This window comes from Drosophila persimilis, unplaced genomic scaffold, assembly GCF_003286085.1.
Source record: "Drosophila persimilis strain 14011-0111.01,24,50 unplaced genomic scaffold, DperRS2 tig00000653-arrow-arrow-pilon, whole genome shotgun sequence".
Taxonomy (NCBI): domain Eukaryota; kingdom Metazoa; phylum Arthropoda; class Insecta; order Diptera; family Drosophilidae; genus Drosophila; species Drosophila persimilis.
This window is the reverse complement of record NW_020825330.1, coordinates 109,516-122,703: the sequence shown is the minus strand read 5'-3', so window position 1 is coordinate 122,703 and position 13,188 is coordinate 109,516. Positions and strand designations below refer to the sequence as shown.

The window sequence follows — 13,188 nt, the reverse complement described above, 5'->3', positions numbered from 1 at the left end:
CCGTGACTATCCACAATCTTAGGCCCCGTAGAGCATGCCCGTTCCAAAGTGCGCCTTAAAAAGGTAGCAAAATGCTTATTTTTTGTTTATTGCATAAAAGGCATCAAAACAACGGGACAGCAACAACAAAGACAACAACAACGAGACGACAAGACAGTCGACGTTGACATCGTCAGCAAGAGCGGGGCGCATACAATACAATAGACATGTGGCTATAGCGGGAGAGCGGACGAGAGAGCGCACAAAGCTTTCGGCGCTGCTTCTGCTGTTGCTAAAAGGGAGAGTTAGGTAGTCGGACGGAGAGCGTTTGCGCCAGTTGCTTTGCCAGAGCAAAGGTGTATATTGTATAGGGTGAGACATTCTTGAAGAGCGCACTCTCGAATTGGATCTTTTAGTCTTGCCATCTTGCTACAGCTACATTTGAATGTGACACAGAGAGTGAGAGAGTGGGTATGCCATACCTTAAATGACACACACCTTTTTGTATGTGGTGCTCTCTCGCACTCGCTCTGCTGGTACTGGTGCTGTTGGCGGTGCTTGGGTCTGGTGGGGCCTCTTCCACCGCTTCCTTCCTCCATTTCTATATTGCACTTTCAGTTGAAATTCGAACGTTGACTGAAATTGTTCGCTTTGCCGAAACGCCCCATAACGAGTCCGAGATATTGTTTTTCCTTTTTGTTTCTGTTATTACTGGAATTGTTCCGATCGTGGTTCGGCCCGTGATAAGCCGACAGTGGGGAAAACTCTGCCACGCACGAGATCATTCCAAGCCTCTCTTCTCCTCACTCTCTTCCGTTTGTGCCGTCGTGACGTCCGCCACCTGATAAGATCTTTATCGCTCTTTATCAGGTCTGCCGTCTGCTGCCACGCACTCTCCTCCCACACACTCTCTTGCTCTCGTATCAGTAGCAGCAGCGACGCCGCGCCGAATTTTTGGCATTCTTCTTGAGCACTTCCTGCTCCTCCGTCGGAAAATGCCGCAGCCGAAGCAGCAGAATCATTCCAGTTCCACAATTTCCACACGGGAGCGGACACAAACTATTGGGGAGACGGACATGGATCAGTCGGTCTTGAATGGACTGGCGGCGATGGGCCTCGACGGGGTCGCCAGTTTCCATGGCCACAAGCGGGAGCTGGGTCACAGGTGAGTACTCACTGTCCCTCTCTCTCTCTCTCTCTCTCTCCCTCGAATTGAATCATCCAAGTGCTCTTATCTATCCCTGAGTAATTTTTGGGTAACAATTGTAGAATCTACTATAATGATACCCTGTACAATATTTCTGTTATCAGCCTATTAGCCTTATTCTTCAGTGGATTCATCATCATTTGGATTTAGTTGGTGATTCTTAGCGGTGATAGGAATCTGATTCCCATCAGACACAGAGAATATTTCGTGTCGAAGGCGGAAGGAAAACTCTCCTCCTGTCGATTGGGCATTTCTTGTTGCATACTTTAGAGCGTGCAGGAAGTGCCACAAGGGTGGCAAGGTGGCCTAGGGAATATTCAGGCGGCGTCTGTTGACAGTCCCATCGGCTGTTTACACAGTTATGAACATGCCCTTGGCTACAGATAGTACAGATGCCGATGCAGAGATAGAGATATGTACTCGCCCCAAAAGCTGTCTGGCATTCTGCCTAATTGCAGTCGCTATTTACACCTTTCCCCTCCGAACCCGCAACCTCTTGCACACCTCTTGGGAGGGTTTTCCTGTTTTTTTTTTTTTTTTTTGTATTTTTCTCAATTAATGCAAATTTGTGGGGCTTTCAACGTGACATTTGCATTAATGAGTCGCTGCCCCCTAATCTGTGCCTCCAATCAGAACTGATTGGCTGCCTTGCCCCCGCCTGTCGCTAACATCCCCTACCCGACGCCTCTTCAACCCCTCAATAATTTCAATCATTGACAGATTGAATTGACATATTTATGCCACAACCACAAACCGCCAACCCCCAACCCCTCTTACATAACGGTTTAATTCAGGCGCAAGACGTGACCTGCAGCATGAAGTCTCAATTTTCTCCTCCCTCTGGCACTTTCGAATGCAAACAATGTCCTCCCTATTTCCGTTCCGTGGGAACCTGTCTGTGGCAACTTCACCTTTGGGTTGTCTCTCAGAGTCAGGATTGTCTTATATCAGAAATATCCTTCCTCTTCCTCCCTGTTGCAGCCCTCTGGGATTGGTGGGTGGGGTCACGTAGTTGGCAACTTTTATTGCGTAGCCGGAAACGGAAACACCGCGAACGTCGACAGGAGCTCGACATGGAGCGTCGGAGCAGGAGCAGGACCTGGGGCCAGGTTCAACTGCAACATCAGCAGCAGCAGAAAAACATAAATGCAATTTGCATTCCATTGAAATTCACATGAGAAAAATATATTTTAATATTTTTTTGTCTGCCTCGGGTCCAACGTCCCCCCATGGACCCTCCTCCAGTGCCACATTGGTATATATATTTATTTATGTTTTATGCAGTTTCCTCTTTAATTGCGGCAACTTTTTCATTTATAATATATTTCGCTGCATGCAAGACCCTTCCTCCTACTTGTGGCCACCGCCCACAATGGATAGAAGAGAATTACAAACAAGTATCGTGAATAAATTGGCAATTGGAAAATATTCTGCACAAAACTGCTCTAGGACTTACTTCGCATCTAAATTAATAGATAATATATAAACACATGTATTTCTCTGACGTTTCCATTCTGGCTGTGTCGTTGTGTGTGGGCTGAGCCGCGCCTACTTTTCACCGCCCAAAGCCTGAAGATTATGTTTTGATTAGAAAGCAAAAATTTTTGATTAATGAATAAATAAACAAATTTGTTGTCGCAATTGGAAATTGGAAAAACATTGTCACTTGCCACATGAAATCTGCATAAGTACTTGATATAAACTTGTTTCAGAATACATATATTCACCTGATTTTTCATCGTATAGACACAGATGTGAGATGCAGATGTAGAGGAAGATATGGGAGGGAGCAGGCGATTTCATGGTCAATGTAATATTTAATTCGGCATTTCGCTCTTGAATATGTTGCCCGTTGCTGTTGCTGTTGCCGTTGCTATTGCCGTTGGCGTCGTGGTCGCCTCTTTTGTTTATGACATTTATGCAAATTGACAGGTCCATGATTGGTGGGCGTGGCATACGGCGTGTGGCTATGGCTATGGCTCTGGCTTTGTCTTTGGCCTTGACACTATAAATGCGAGTCTCTCCTTGGCATTGCATCATTAAAATGCAAATCACATATCCTCTGCTCTGATAAGCGGTGCTAACGCGTGTTCGGCAAGTGTGTGCCTGACACAATTGCATCCTGGAGCCCAAAAGAATAGCACCAGACGATCAAGAAGAGCATTGAGCACTGTTTGAGTGGAAACTTTATTCCTTTAAAGGAGAAAGGATCACTTTTACTCTGAATGAACCATCCATGAGTCCTTGACCGCAACAACACGAGTTCTAATGGACATTCTGGGGGCCATGCCGATGTGAACTTTAAACTGTGATCCGAAGGTAGCGTCTTAATTAAATCTGCTAGGGGATATGGAATCCCCCCATGGAAGTGCCGGATTAATCGCATTAGAATTGAATGTAGGAATGGGGGACACACACTGGAAAAACAGTGTGTATGGTTTCTACACTCTGGTTGCCTACGCTGCCTAATTGAGCCAGCGATTCACATGCCTTAGTGCCTTTAATAAATTGCGACCCCCATTCCCCATTCCGCATCCCGAATCCCTTCCGTCAAGGCCGCACGCGATGTCTGGCCCTTGGGCTAAAAATTGAAAGTGTTTACTATTAATATTTATTCCCTCGGAAAGCGAGAGCCGAAGAATTGTCACACGCATGACAGAGTGCGGCGGGAGGGGCGCTTAAGCCCCACTTTGGGGACGAATATTAGCGATGGAACGGTATATGGAACGACGGAGAACAGAACGGAGAGGATGATGGGTCGTTAGTGGCGGTTCCGTTTTGAGGTTCGTTTTGGGGTTTTGATGGTGGCTGCCCCTCAGTTTGTGTTCGCTTCGAGTGCGGTTCGGGCTGGTGTTTTCCCGTGTGCTCTCATTGTACTGTGCCCCAAAAGACTCCTCTTCGGTATCCCCAATCTCCGTGTATACTCTCACTCTACTCTATCCTGCACCTTCCATCTTCTTGGGTCTGCTGCTGCTGTTGTGCCGCTGTTGCAAGTGTGTGTGTGCCAATTAGGGCTTTAATTAGGCGTAAACCCGTGTCGGAAGTGAACTGGGAATTGCTCCTCAACTGCTCTTCTGCTTACACTCGACATCACGGAACTGGAAATATAACTTTGAAGGGCCTTGAATCTAAATACAATCTCAATCCATCGCCGATCTGGCAAAGAAAGGACCTACGAGGGGAAATCACTTCACACCGAAGGGTTTCGGAAAACAGAGTCCAGTCCCTGGGTTTCGTGTTATCTAGTGTAAGCATCTGCTGCTCTTGTTACGCTCTGCCCGCATCTGCTGTGTGCCACGTTCTCTCATGTGTGTGTGTGTGTGTGCGAAAGTGTCTCCCTCTCTCTCTGCCCATCCACATGTGCGTGGGCTCCTCGACGACTATTTGGTTTTGTGGTTATGCTTATTAACTCAATTATCGCCACAATTGTGACCGCTGGAGATTGTCGGAGGTTTTGATGATTGGATGCTGGGGGCCCTCGCAGCAATGTTTCGATTTTAATTGGCATCCAAGCTACAGAGAGTTCTCTAAGCACAGATCCTGGCCATCCACGACCTTCTTATTGTGAATTGAGGTTTGAGGCGTGAAGGGGGGGATGAGGGGATGGGGCAAGTATTACCTATGGCCAAGGCCATTCAATTAGCAATGGACTGGAGTATCGTTGGAGCTCTAAGGGATGGCTGGGCCTGAACAAGAGGCACTGATGGACAGCTTCACCGCTCTCTTCTCTTGTTCTCTGATAAAAGCTGAATGGAGTATAAAGCGGCGGATGCTCGACCTTTCCATGAATTTAGTTGAGGGACCAATTCAATTGTTAACTGGGAAACCATTTCCTCTCTTCCGCTCGAGGTAAAATTCGTCCGGGATGAATGGTTTTTGCTGCGGATCTGTCCTTCTTTCTTTTCAAATCGAATGTTCTGCCATCGATACCTTCTGGTGCACTTGAGACTCATACAAAAGGGCGCTTTAACTCTCTGACCAGCTGCTGCAATCTATCACTCCCTCTAAGGTACGAGCATGTGGGGCACGTGGCAGCGCCAACATCAGCAGTAAATTTGATGCTAAAAATCTCAATCGGGGGATAACTACTGTTGCACTCATTACGAGACGTTGGGCGTTGAGAGAACGATGACAATGATGCGCGGACTGGGTTGCAAATAGAAACGACAGCAATGCAATACAATGGGGCAAGCGTGGACGTGGGGCATGGGCCGTGGGACGGGGGCGACGTTGCGTACGTTGGACGTGTCTGAGAAGGAAGTGGGGGAAAATGAGTGAGGAAATCGGGAATCGCGGGAAATGGCAACAGAAATTGATAAACTTGCATTCGGCCATTGGCATGATATGAATTTTGATTTTACAAGCGAGGAAATCGGCCCTGAGAAATTCCCTTAGGGATTCGAAGAGGGGGGATGATTGGGATGACAGCGAGCTATGACCATTATGTGATGCTGCCACTGCTGCTGTTGCTGCTGCTGCTCCTCCAGCCAATGCTCGTCCTGCTGCTGCTCCTTCTGGAGGGGGGTCCTGGTGGTGCCACATACTACTGGTGGCAAGCAATTGCGTAAATCTAATCAAAACTAATGCTTTTGCTTTGGCTATTTTTGTTGTTTTCGCTGTTGCTGTTGCTGTTGCAGTTGCAGTTTCAGCTGCAGTTTCACAGCAGACCCTTTTTGTGGCGAATACAGCGACTAGCAGCAGCACTTGACAGCCTTGATGGCGGGGCAAGACCTTTCCTCGTTCCTCTCGGGCCACAGGAAAGGGTCGAATACGATAAGCTTTCAGCCATAAATTCCCATTTTCGGCAGCAGCAACAGCAGCACAACAAATGAAATGAAATGAAGTTGAAAGCTGTGCAGAAAAGACACAAATGCGCAAACACTTTTCATAGAAAACATCAACCCAGTCCAAACCCAGTCCCCACCCAGTCCCCCTCCCCTCATCCACTATTCATTGCGATTGTCGTTTGGCCAGGATCCTCCGCAATGCACAACAGGAACAGCAACAGCCACAGCCGTCATCTGGAGTACAGTTTCTGCAGCCTCAGTGGATGCTGCTGCTGTTGCTGCGAAAGAAGTTGGCATGCAACAAAAACAGTGGGAGACAGCGGCTTAAGGCAGCAGGATGACCAGCAGAAGCAGCAGCATGCCACAAATGTCACTGGCAAGACAGCTGACACCGACACTGACACGGAAACGGCCTTGTTAGCAGCAACAAAAGCAACAAAAGCAGCAGCAACAGCAGCAGCAGTAAGTGGCATGCAACAGCAGCCACTGAATGCGTAAGTGAGGGCCAGAGCTTCCAGATTGTTCCTCCGATCTTCCACTGTACAGTGCAGTGCATATCAGCCTTCAAAATACAATCAATGCACCGATCCACGAGTCCGATAGACACGGATGATGACTGACCTCTGGGCGAATCAAATCACAAATATTGATCGTCGATCGTTGATCACCGATCGCTGACTGAACAAAACAATCTGCAATCAGCAGCAGAAACCGAAGCAGAAACAGAAAAGAAAACAGCAGCAGTTCTTTTGACGCACTCGATTTGCTCTCTTATCAATGCAAACGATTCGGAAAAACAAACTCCACCGAAATTAATGTTGCACATTCTGTATACTACGCAGTGTGAGTGTGCCATTCCATTGAGGATTTACTTTCCCCATCATTTAACGCTGTAGAGCACTTATTTCTAGCGTTTTTTGCATTTCTCCCAGGTAAATGGGAGACGAATGCGAATTAACGAGAGATGACATTGACATTGTGGCATAGTCTATTTTTGGGATCGCCTTAATTGAGACTGCGATGCGATTTGGGGCGACAATTGGCCAAAAGAATCGGAGCATCCGATTTGGATATGCTTTTGCTGCATTCATTTTATGCATTTCGTTTATTAATGACGCTCTATTTATAGCCTCATAGCAATCCGCAATCTCAAACTAATAAACTTATTCTTATTCTTATTCATCGTAGATTTTCATTCGTACAAGTACGATTACGAGTCTGTTAGGTGTAAAGCGTTTCTATAAACTCTGTCACTCTGCCTGTCCATTGTCTTCGCTTTTTGGGTGTATCTGTATCTCCAAGTCACCTACTGAAGTATCTCTTAAGCGTTTATCTATGTATCTCGTAAAAGTTATGGCACTCAAAATGGTTTTCAAATGACGTTTCGGAGAACCTCAACGAACTCTTTTTCCTCTCGATGCTGATTCAGCTTTGCCTGTCGCCAACACGTGGGCCATTTCAAAAAACTTTCAAGGAGTTCTCCTCTCCTGTCCTGGTCCGCGCTTCTGGCGTCTGGCGTGTGTGAAAATTGGCAGCGCTGATGCTTCTGCTGTTGGAAAAAATTAATTATGCGATGACCCTGGCCACCCATGACCTTTCCCCCCTCTTTACTTTTGGTGTGTGGAGTTTGTTGTTATCCTCGAGATTTATGCATTCTGTTCGAATTTGGGTTAAAAAAGAGACAAAGCGGAGATGGAGACCACAAAAACTCGTAAGATCATAAGCCCAACACAAAGGATGCAACTTTTTCGCTTATTTGGCAAATTTTCAAGTGAACTGCAGAACAGAACTGCCAAAAGGGACAGCAGCAGAATAAATAACGCACCAGACGGCATAGAGCAGAGGAGGAGAGGAAGAGAACCCCAGATATGGGGGCCATAAAAAAGTGTCCCCAATATCAAAGGGAAGAATTTCGCGAAAAAGAGGAAAGACCCAAAAATAACGATATTTGAATGCCCTTTCAGCGAGAGACATGTAAAAAAAGGTATGCATGCTGTATCTTCATTCTTTCCAACGATCAATCCCTTCCCGAGTGAATCCTCGATAGTAAATCGATTAGTTGAATTCTCGATTGTCACCATCCACACGATGACGCGCGTGAGAGAGAGTGTATCAGAAAACATCTTCCCATATCTAAGCTCGCGCGCTCTGCTAATGAGTTTTTCCACAAAAACGCGGTTGCGGTCGGCTCGTCGGGCGATGGGCGATGGGCGATGGGCGTAGCGGTGGCAAAGCCTAGCCCGGAGGCCAGTCTGTCAGCAGCCATAGTCGAAACGGGCGTAACGCTGGGGCCGCCCACAACAAGTTTTTTTACATTAATTGCTAACCGCAGTCGCTGAAGCCACAGCCGCCGCAGCGAATTTAGCTTGAGAGTGCCTTAAGCGGTGGAGCCAGGGGGTCAAAGTAGAACCATCAAAGAGGAACGACAATGTTGAAAATTGAATGTCGCATGCTTTTCACGCCACTTTCCATCGTCCGTTTCCTGTTGCCTCAGTTGGCGTTCGTTTTTACACGCCATTTGCCAAGCGATTGGTCCAGTCATCGAGCAGCGGCGAGGGCTGATAAACCTCTGGCCCTCAGATCTAAACATAGATCGATGATCGGTTGATAGATCGTGTGGGCCTGATTCGCATTGATAAGCCTTTGTCATCAGACTAATCAGTTATCTATGGAAATATGTACATATAAACGGATCAATCTTTGTGGAAATAGTGGGGAAAAGTGTGATTTTGGGCAGTGTATGTTCTATTCTAAAAATCACACAATAAAAACTTTAAGTTTCAAGGAGCTGATTCTTCGGTGATAATAATTATTTGTATTCATTTTTATTAAATAATAATCCATAAATAATTATATTATAATAATTATTTCGGAACAAAAAATATTAAACTCAAAATTAATGAAAACGAGGGGGAACGTTGTGAGTTGCTGCGAACACCGCAACTCTACGGTTATACCCGATACTAAGTCAGTATGGCTCTCCTCCGGCAGACGCCGCTAATATTAAACGACACGACAAAGAGTGCGTGCGAGAGAGACAGAAAATCAGTCTGAGCGTGACGTCGGGCGCTGCGTAGCCAGTGCAAATTGATTTGTTCCTTTTGGCTAAAAAAATGATCTGATCTGATCCAGATTTAGCACTCTGATAGATATGAGCATTATCTATGATTCTGTGTTTTTAGTTTTCTCGTATCCTCAATATCCTCGTATTGAGATATACGTTTTATAGTGAGATCTGACAGGAGTGCGGATACTAAATTTGGTTACTCTAGCCTGAATAGTCTCTGAGATTTGTGAATATCCCCAGATTTGCATCTTTTGCGGGGGCGGAAGGGGGTGTGGCGAAATTTTGAAACAAACTCGTCTCGGTCCGATATATTAGGAGTGTGGATACCAAATTTGGTTGCTCTAGCTTTTATAGTCTCTGAGATCTAGGCGCTAATGTTTTACTCTAAGCAAAGCCGCCTATGCTACGTGTGTGTTAGAGAGAGACAGGGCGAGAAAAAATGAAATTGTTTTCTTGATGTTGGCTATAATAATAATACGATCCAATTCAGATTCTGCAGTCTAAAAGATATGGGCATTCCCTACGATTCTGCGTTTTTGGTTTTCTCATATCTTTAAAATTGTGGATGCCACAGATTTTCGTCCTTTGTGGGGGCGGAAGTGGGCGGTGCGAAGTTTTGAAATATTTTTGTAGCAGCGACATATCACAGAAGTATGGATCCAAAACATCGTTGCTCTAGCTCTTATAGTCTTTGAGCACTAGGCGCTGAAGGGGACGGACAGACAGACAGGGCTCAATCGACTCGGCTATTGATGCTGATCAAGAATATATATACTTTATGGGGTCGGAAACGATTCCTTCTGGACGTTACACACATCCACTTTCACCACAAATCTAATATACCCCAATACTCATTTGGAGTATAGGGTATAAAAACTTAACAAATCGGTGAACCTGTAGATGTCACTTTATCGTCCTTTCTTTCAGTGGTCTATTGCAATGCAATTGAATTGCAAAAACAGCTCAAATTCCCAGGCACACGCCCGGGAATATGAAAAAGAATTCTTGGTATTATTTCTTACCCAGCGTCTGAGAGTATGCAACAAATTGTGCTAAATTTCTCGGTTGCTGAATGTGGGCAGGAAAATGCATCTACAATATTCTCAAATTCTGAATATGTTTTGCCTTTTGGTTTGGCTCTCTTTTTCTTTCCGCAGAGTATTCGTGAACAGATCCCTTCATCTGGAGAACATCAAGTACTATGGCTTTGACATGGACTACACACTGGCAGGTAGGTTTATACTTATACCCATCTCATATCACTGGCAAATGACCAAATGGATGCATCTTCCCCTTTTTGGTTTCCATTTCCCTTTCTCTTTGAAGAGTACAAGTCTCCGCAGTACGAGCAGCTGGGCTTCAATCTGGTCAAAGAGCGCCTCGTGTCGATGGGGTATCCCAAGGAGATCCTGCAATTTGAGTACGATCCCACGTTCCCTGTGCGCGGTCTCTGGTTTGACACGCTCTATGGCAATCTGCTGAAGGTTGATGCCTACGGCAATATCTTGGTCTGTGTGCATGGCTTTGAATTCATTAAGCAGTAAGTGGAACCTTAGAAAAAGGAAGTTTGGATTACCTAACGGACAATTTATCTTCCCGCACAGCCACCAGGTATACGAGCTATATCCCAATAAGTTTCTCAAACTGGACGAGTCGCGTGTCTATGTCCTGAACACACTCTTCAATCTGCCGGAGACCTATCTGCTCGCCTGTCTCACTGACTTTTTTAACAACAGCAACGAATTTGTGCGGTAAGTTTCATGCCCTCCATCCTTATCCTCCTCAGTCCAGATTCCCTTCTCTCTTCTATGCTCTGCTCGCTCTATTCTCTCTTTCGTCTCCGTTTCTCCGTTCTCTTTTCTCAGCGTGGAACGCGGCATCAAAGCTGGCGATTTCCTTTTCACGTACAAGTCCATTTTCCAGGACGTACGTCGTGCCGTCGACTGGGTGCATTCCGATGGTGACCTCAAGCGTCGAACCACTCAGGTAAGTACCCCCCAGGACCTCAAGGCCATTTCTGACCCATCTGACCTCCATCTTCCAGAACATGGCTCACTATGTGAAGAAAGACGAAAGGTTGCCAACGGTTCTTTCACGTATTCGGGAGTCCGGAGCAAAGCTCTTTATGCTCACGAACAGCGATTACACTTACACCAACGAGATCATGTCGTACCTGTTCGACTTCCCCCACGGGGCCACTCCGGAGGAACCGCACAGGGATTGGAAGAGCTACTTCGATGTGATCGTGGTAGATGCACGGAAGCCGCTCTTCTTCGACGAGGGCACCGTGCTGCGTCAGGTGGACACGAAGACGGGAGGACTAAAGATCGGCACACACATTGGGCCTCTACAACCAGGGCAGGTGTACTCAGGCGGATCATGCGAGCTGTTTACCAAGTTCATCAACGCCAAGGGCAAGGATGTGCTCTACGTAGGCGACCACATCTTCGGGGACATCCTCAAGTCGAAGAAGATCCGGGGCTGGCGCACCTTCCTCATCGTGCCGGAGCTGGTGCGGGAGCTTCACGTGTGGACGGACGAGTGCCAGCTGTTCGCGGAACTACAGAACCTCGACATCAAGCTTGGCGACCTCTACCGCGACCTCGACTCGAGTGCCAAGGAAAAGCCGGACATCTCTCAGCTGCGGACGTGCATACGGGACGTGACCCATAAGATGGACATGTCTTACGGAATGATGGGTTCGCTCTTCCGCTCCGGCTCCCGCCAGACCTTCTTTTCCAGTCAGGTGGTGCGGTACGCCGACGTATACGCCGCTACCCTGCTCAACCTCATCTATTACCCGTTCTCGTACATGTTCCGCGCTCCCGCCATGCTGCTGCCGCACGAGTCAACGGTTGCCCACGACCAGGCCCACCAGCCGCCTCCCTCGGCTCCATCCATCGAGGAGGCACCGCGCTGCACCTCCGGCAATGACATGAAGGACGCCATCAAGGATCAAGTCGTCAAGGATGCCAAGGATCTGCATCGTGCTGTAAGTGTCTAGAATATTCCTTTTCCACATGGAATCTCTCCTATTGAATCCATCCCATAGAGCTCCATTGTCCACACACGCCCCTCGACGCCCACTGTGGTGACACACACCCACGACGAGGACTACTCCGAAGAAGAGGAGATCCCCAGCGGCGGAGAATCATCGTCCACGGACCAGCAGCAGCAGCTACGCGCCGTCTCCGATGAATAGAATGAGGTCTTTCCTTCCTCTAAACTCAACTGCAATTTGTAGATCAACGAATTTTCTTCTCAAAAGTTCTCCATTAAACACACATAATATCCCCAAACCCATCCCCTAATCCAAAACTTAGGCAGAAGCAATTTTTGAAAAACGTACGATTTTCCCCGGCGATTTTAACGCGAGCACAGTTATGTGAAACTATATACCATATAGATATGATATATATACATTATAAATTAGCTGGTTCCATGAATACATAAAATGTGTCTTTTGAATTAATTAAAAACCGAAATTGCTGTATTGGAAAATCACTCCTTGTCGTTTTTTGCAATTACACTTCAGTGTTTAAATGTAAACGGAAGAAGATCAGAGATCAGGAATCGATTGACAGCAAGACCGTTACATGCAGATAACCAACTGAGCGACGCTGCCGCATGACGCGTATATGCAGGAAAGGATGGAGATTCGACTGATTAACGGGGAACAAGAAAAATTAGAACATAAGTTAAAAAATAACAAATAATATCAATGGTATTAGTGTTTTTAAAGAAGAGGGAGGGAGGAAGTGTTTTACATAAGTTATGTGGTATCAAGTGATCAAGCAGTACGGCGCTGAAACCTGAAAGTATGCTTCGGTTCCCCTTGAAATGATCATCCATGAAGCACTTAGCAGGTGGCGAAAATTCTCTTGTAACGCTCGATGAGTACAGCCTCATATTTTAAATTTGCAATATACAGTCGTAGATATTTCAATGCATTGTACGAAGGCTGCCTTTTAAGTATGCACGGTTAAATTTTGGGCCCTTTAATGCATAAAGATGCATCTATCTCATGCTATGTCATATGACAATATTGCAATAGCCAAACCCGCACATCCCTTTTTTCCAGCCAATCCATTTTTTCAGGTACAACAACCGTTTTTGGACGACCCTCACGATATTTTTGTGCAGCGAAG

General features: G+C 46.4%; 2 protein-coding genes across 3 annotated transcripts; both read left to right on the top strand.

Moving 5' to 3' along the window:
* Positions 1–627: 627 nt before the first annotated feature.
* LOC113566264 lies at positions 628–6,846 on the top strand. 2 transcript variants are annotated; one of them, XM_026991124.1, is made up of 2 exons: positions 628–1,144; positions 6,161–6,433. In XM_026991124.1, the coding sequence occupies exons 1-2, from the start codon at positions 975–977 to the stop codon at positions 6,312–6,314; spliced, it is 324 nt and encodes a 107-aa protein (XP_026846925.1). In that variant the 5' UTR covers positions 628–974; the 3' UTR covers positions 6,315–6,433. The 2 variants fall into 2 exon arrangements, 1 of the variants encoding a protein (XP_026846925.1); XR_003409026.1 differs by lacking the exon at positions 628–1,144 and adding an exon at positions 2,869–4,087 and having other exon boundaries at positions 6,161–6,846.
* A 3,406-nt stretch (positions 6,847–10,252) lies between these two features.
* On the top strand, positions 10,253–12,495 carry LOC6601747 (cytosolic purine 5'-nucleotidase). The gene is made up of 6 exons (XM_026991232.1): positions 10,253–10,271; positions 10,367–10,580; positions 10,645–10,791; positions 10,906–11,026; positions 11,085–12,032; positions 12,093–12,495. Exons 1-6 carry the CDS (start codon positions 10,253–10,255, stop codon positions 12,240–12,242), a joined length of 1,599 nt encoding a protein of 532 aa, XP_026847033.1. The 3' UTR covers positions 12,243–12,495.
* The last annotated feature ends 693 nt before the right edge of the window (positions 12,496–13,188 follow it).

Coding starts and splice junctions, on each gene's coding strand:
- LOC6601747 (XM_026991232.1), top strand. Junction 10,581..10,644: donor GGCTTTGAATTCATTAAGCA/GTAAGTGGAACC, acceptor CTTCCCGCACAG/CCACCAGGTATACGAGCTAT. Junction 11,027..11,084: donor TCAAGCGTCGAACCACTCAG/GTAAGTACCCCC, acceptor TCCATCTTCCAG/AACATGGCTCACTATGTGAA.
- LOC113566264 (XM_026991124.1), top strand. CDS start 975: ATGCCGCAGCCGAAGCAGCAGAATCATTCCAGTTCCACAATTTCCACA. Junction 1,145..6,160: donor AAGCGGGAGCTGGGTCACAG/GTGAGTACTCAC, acceptor TCGTTTGGCCAG/GATCCTCCGCAATGCACAAC.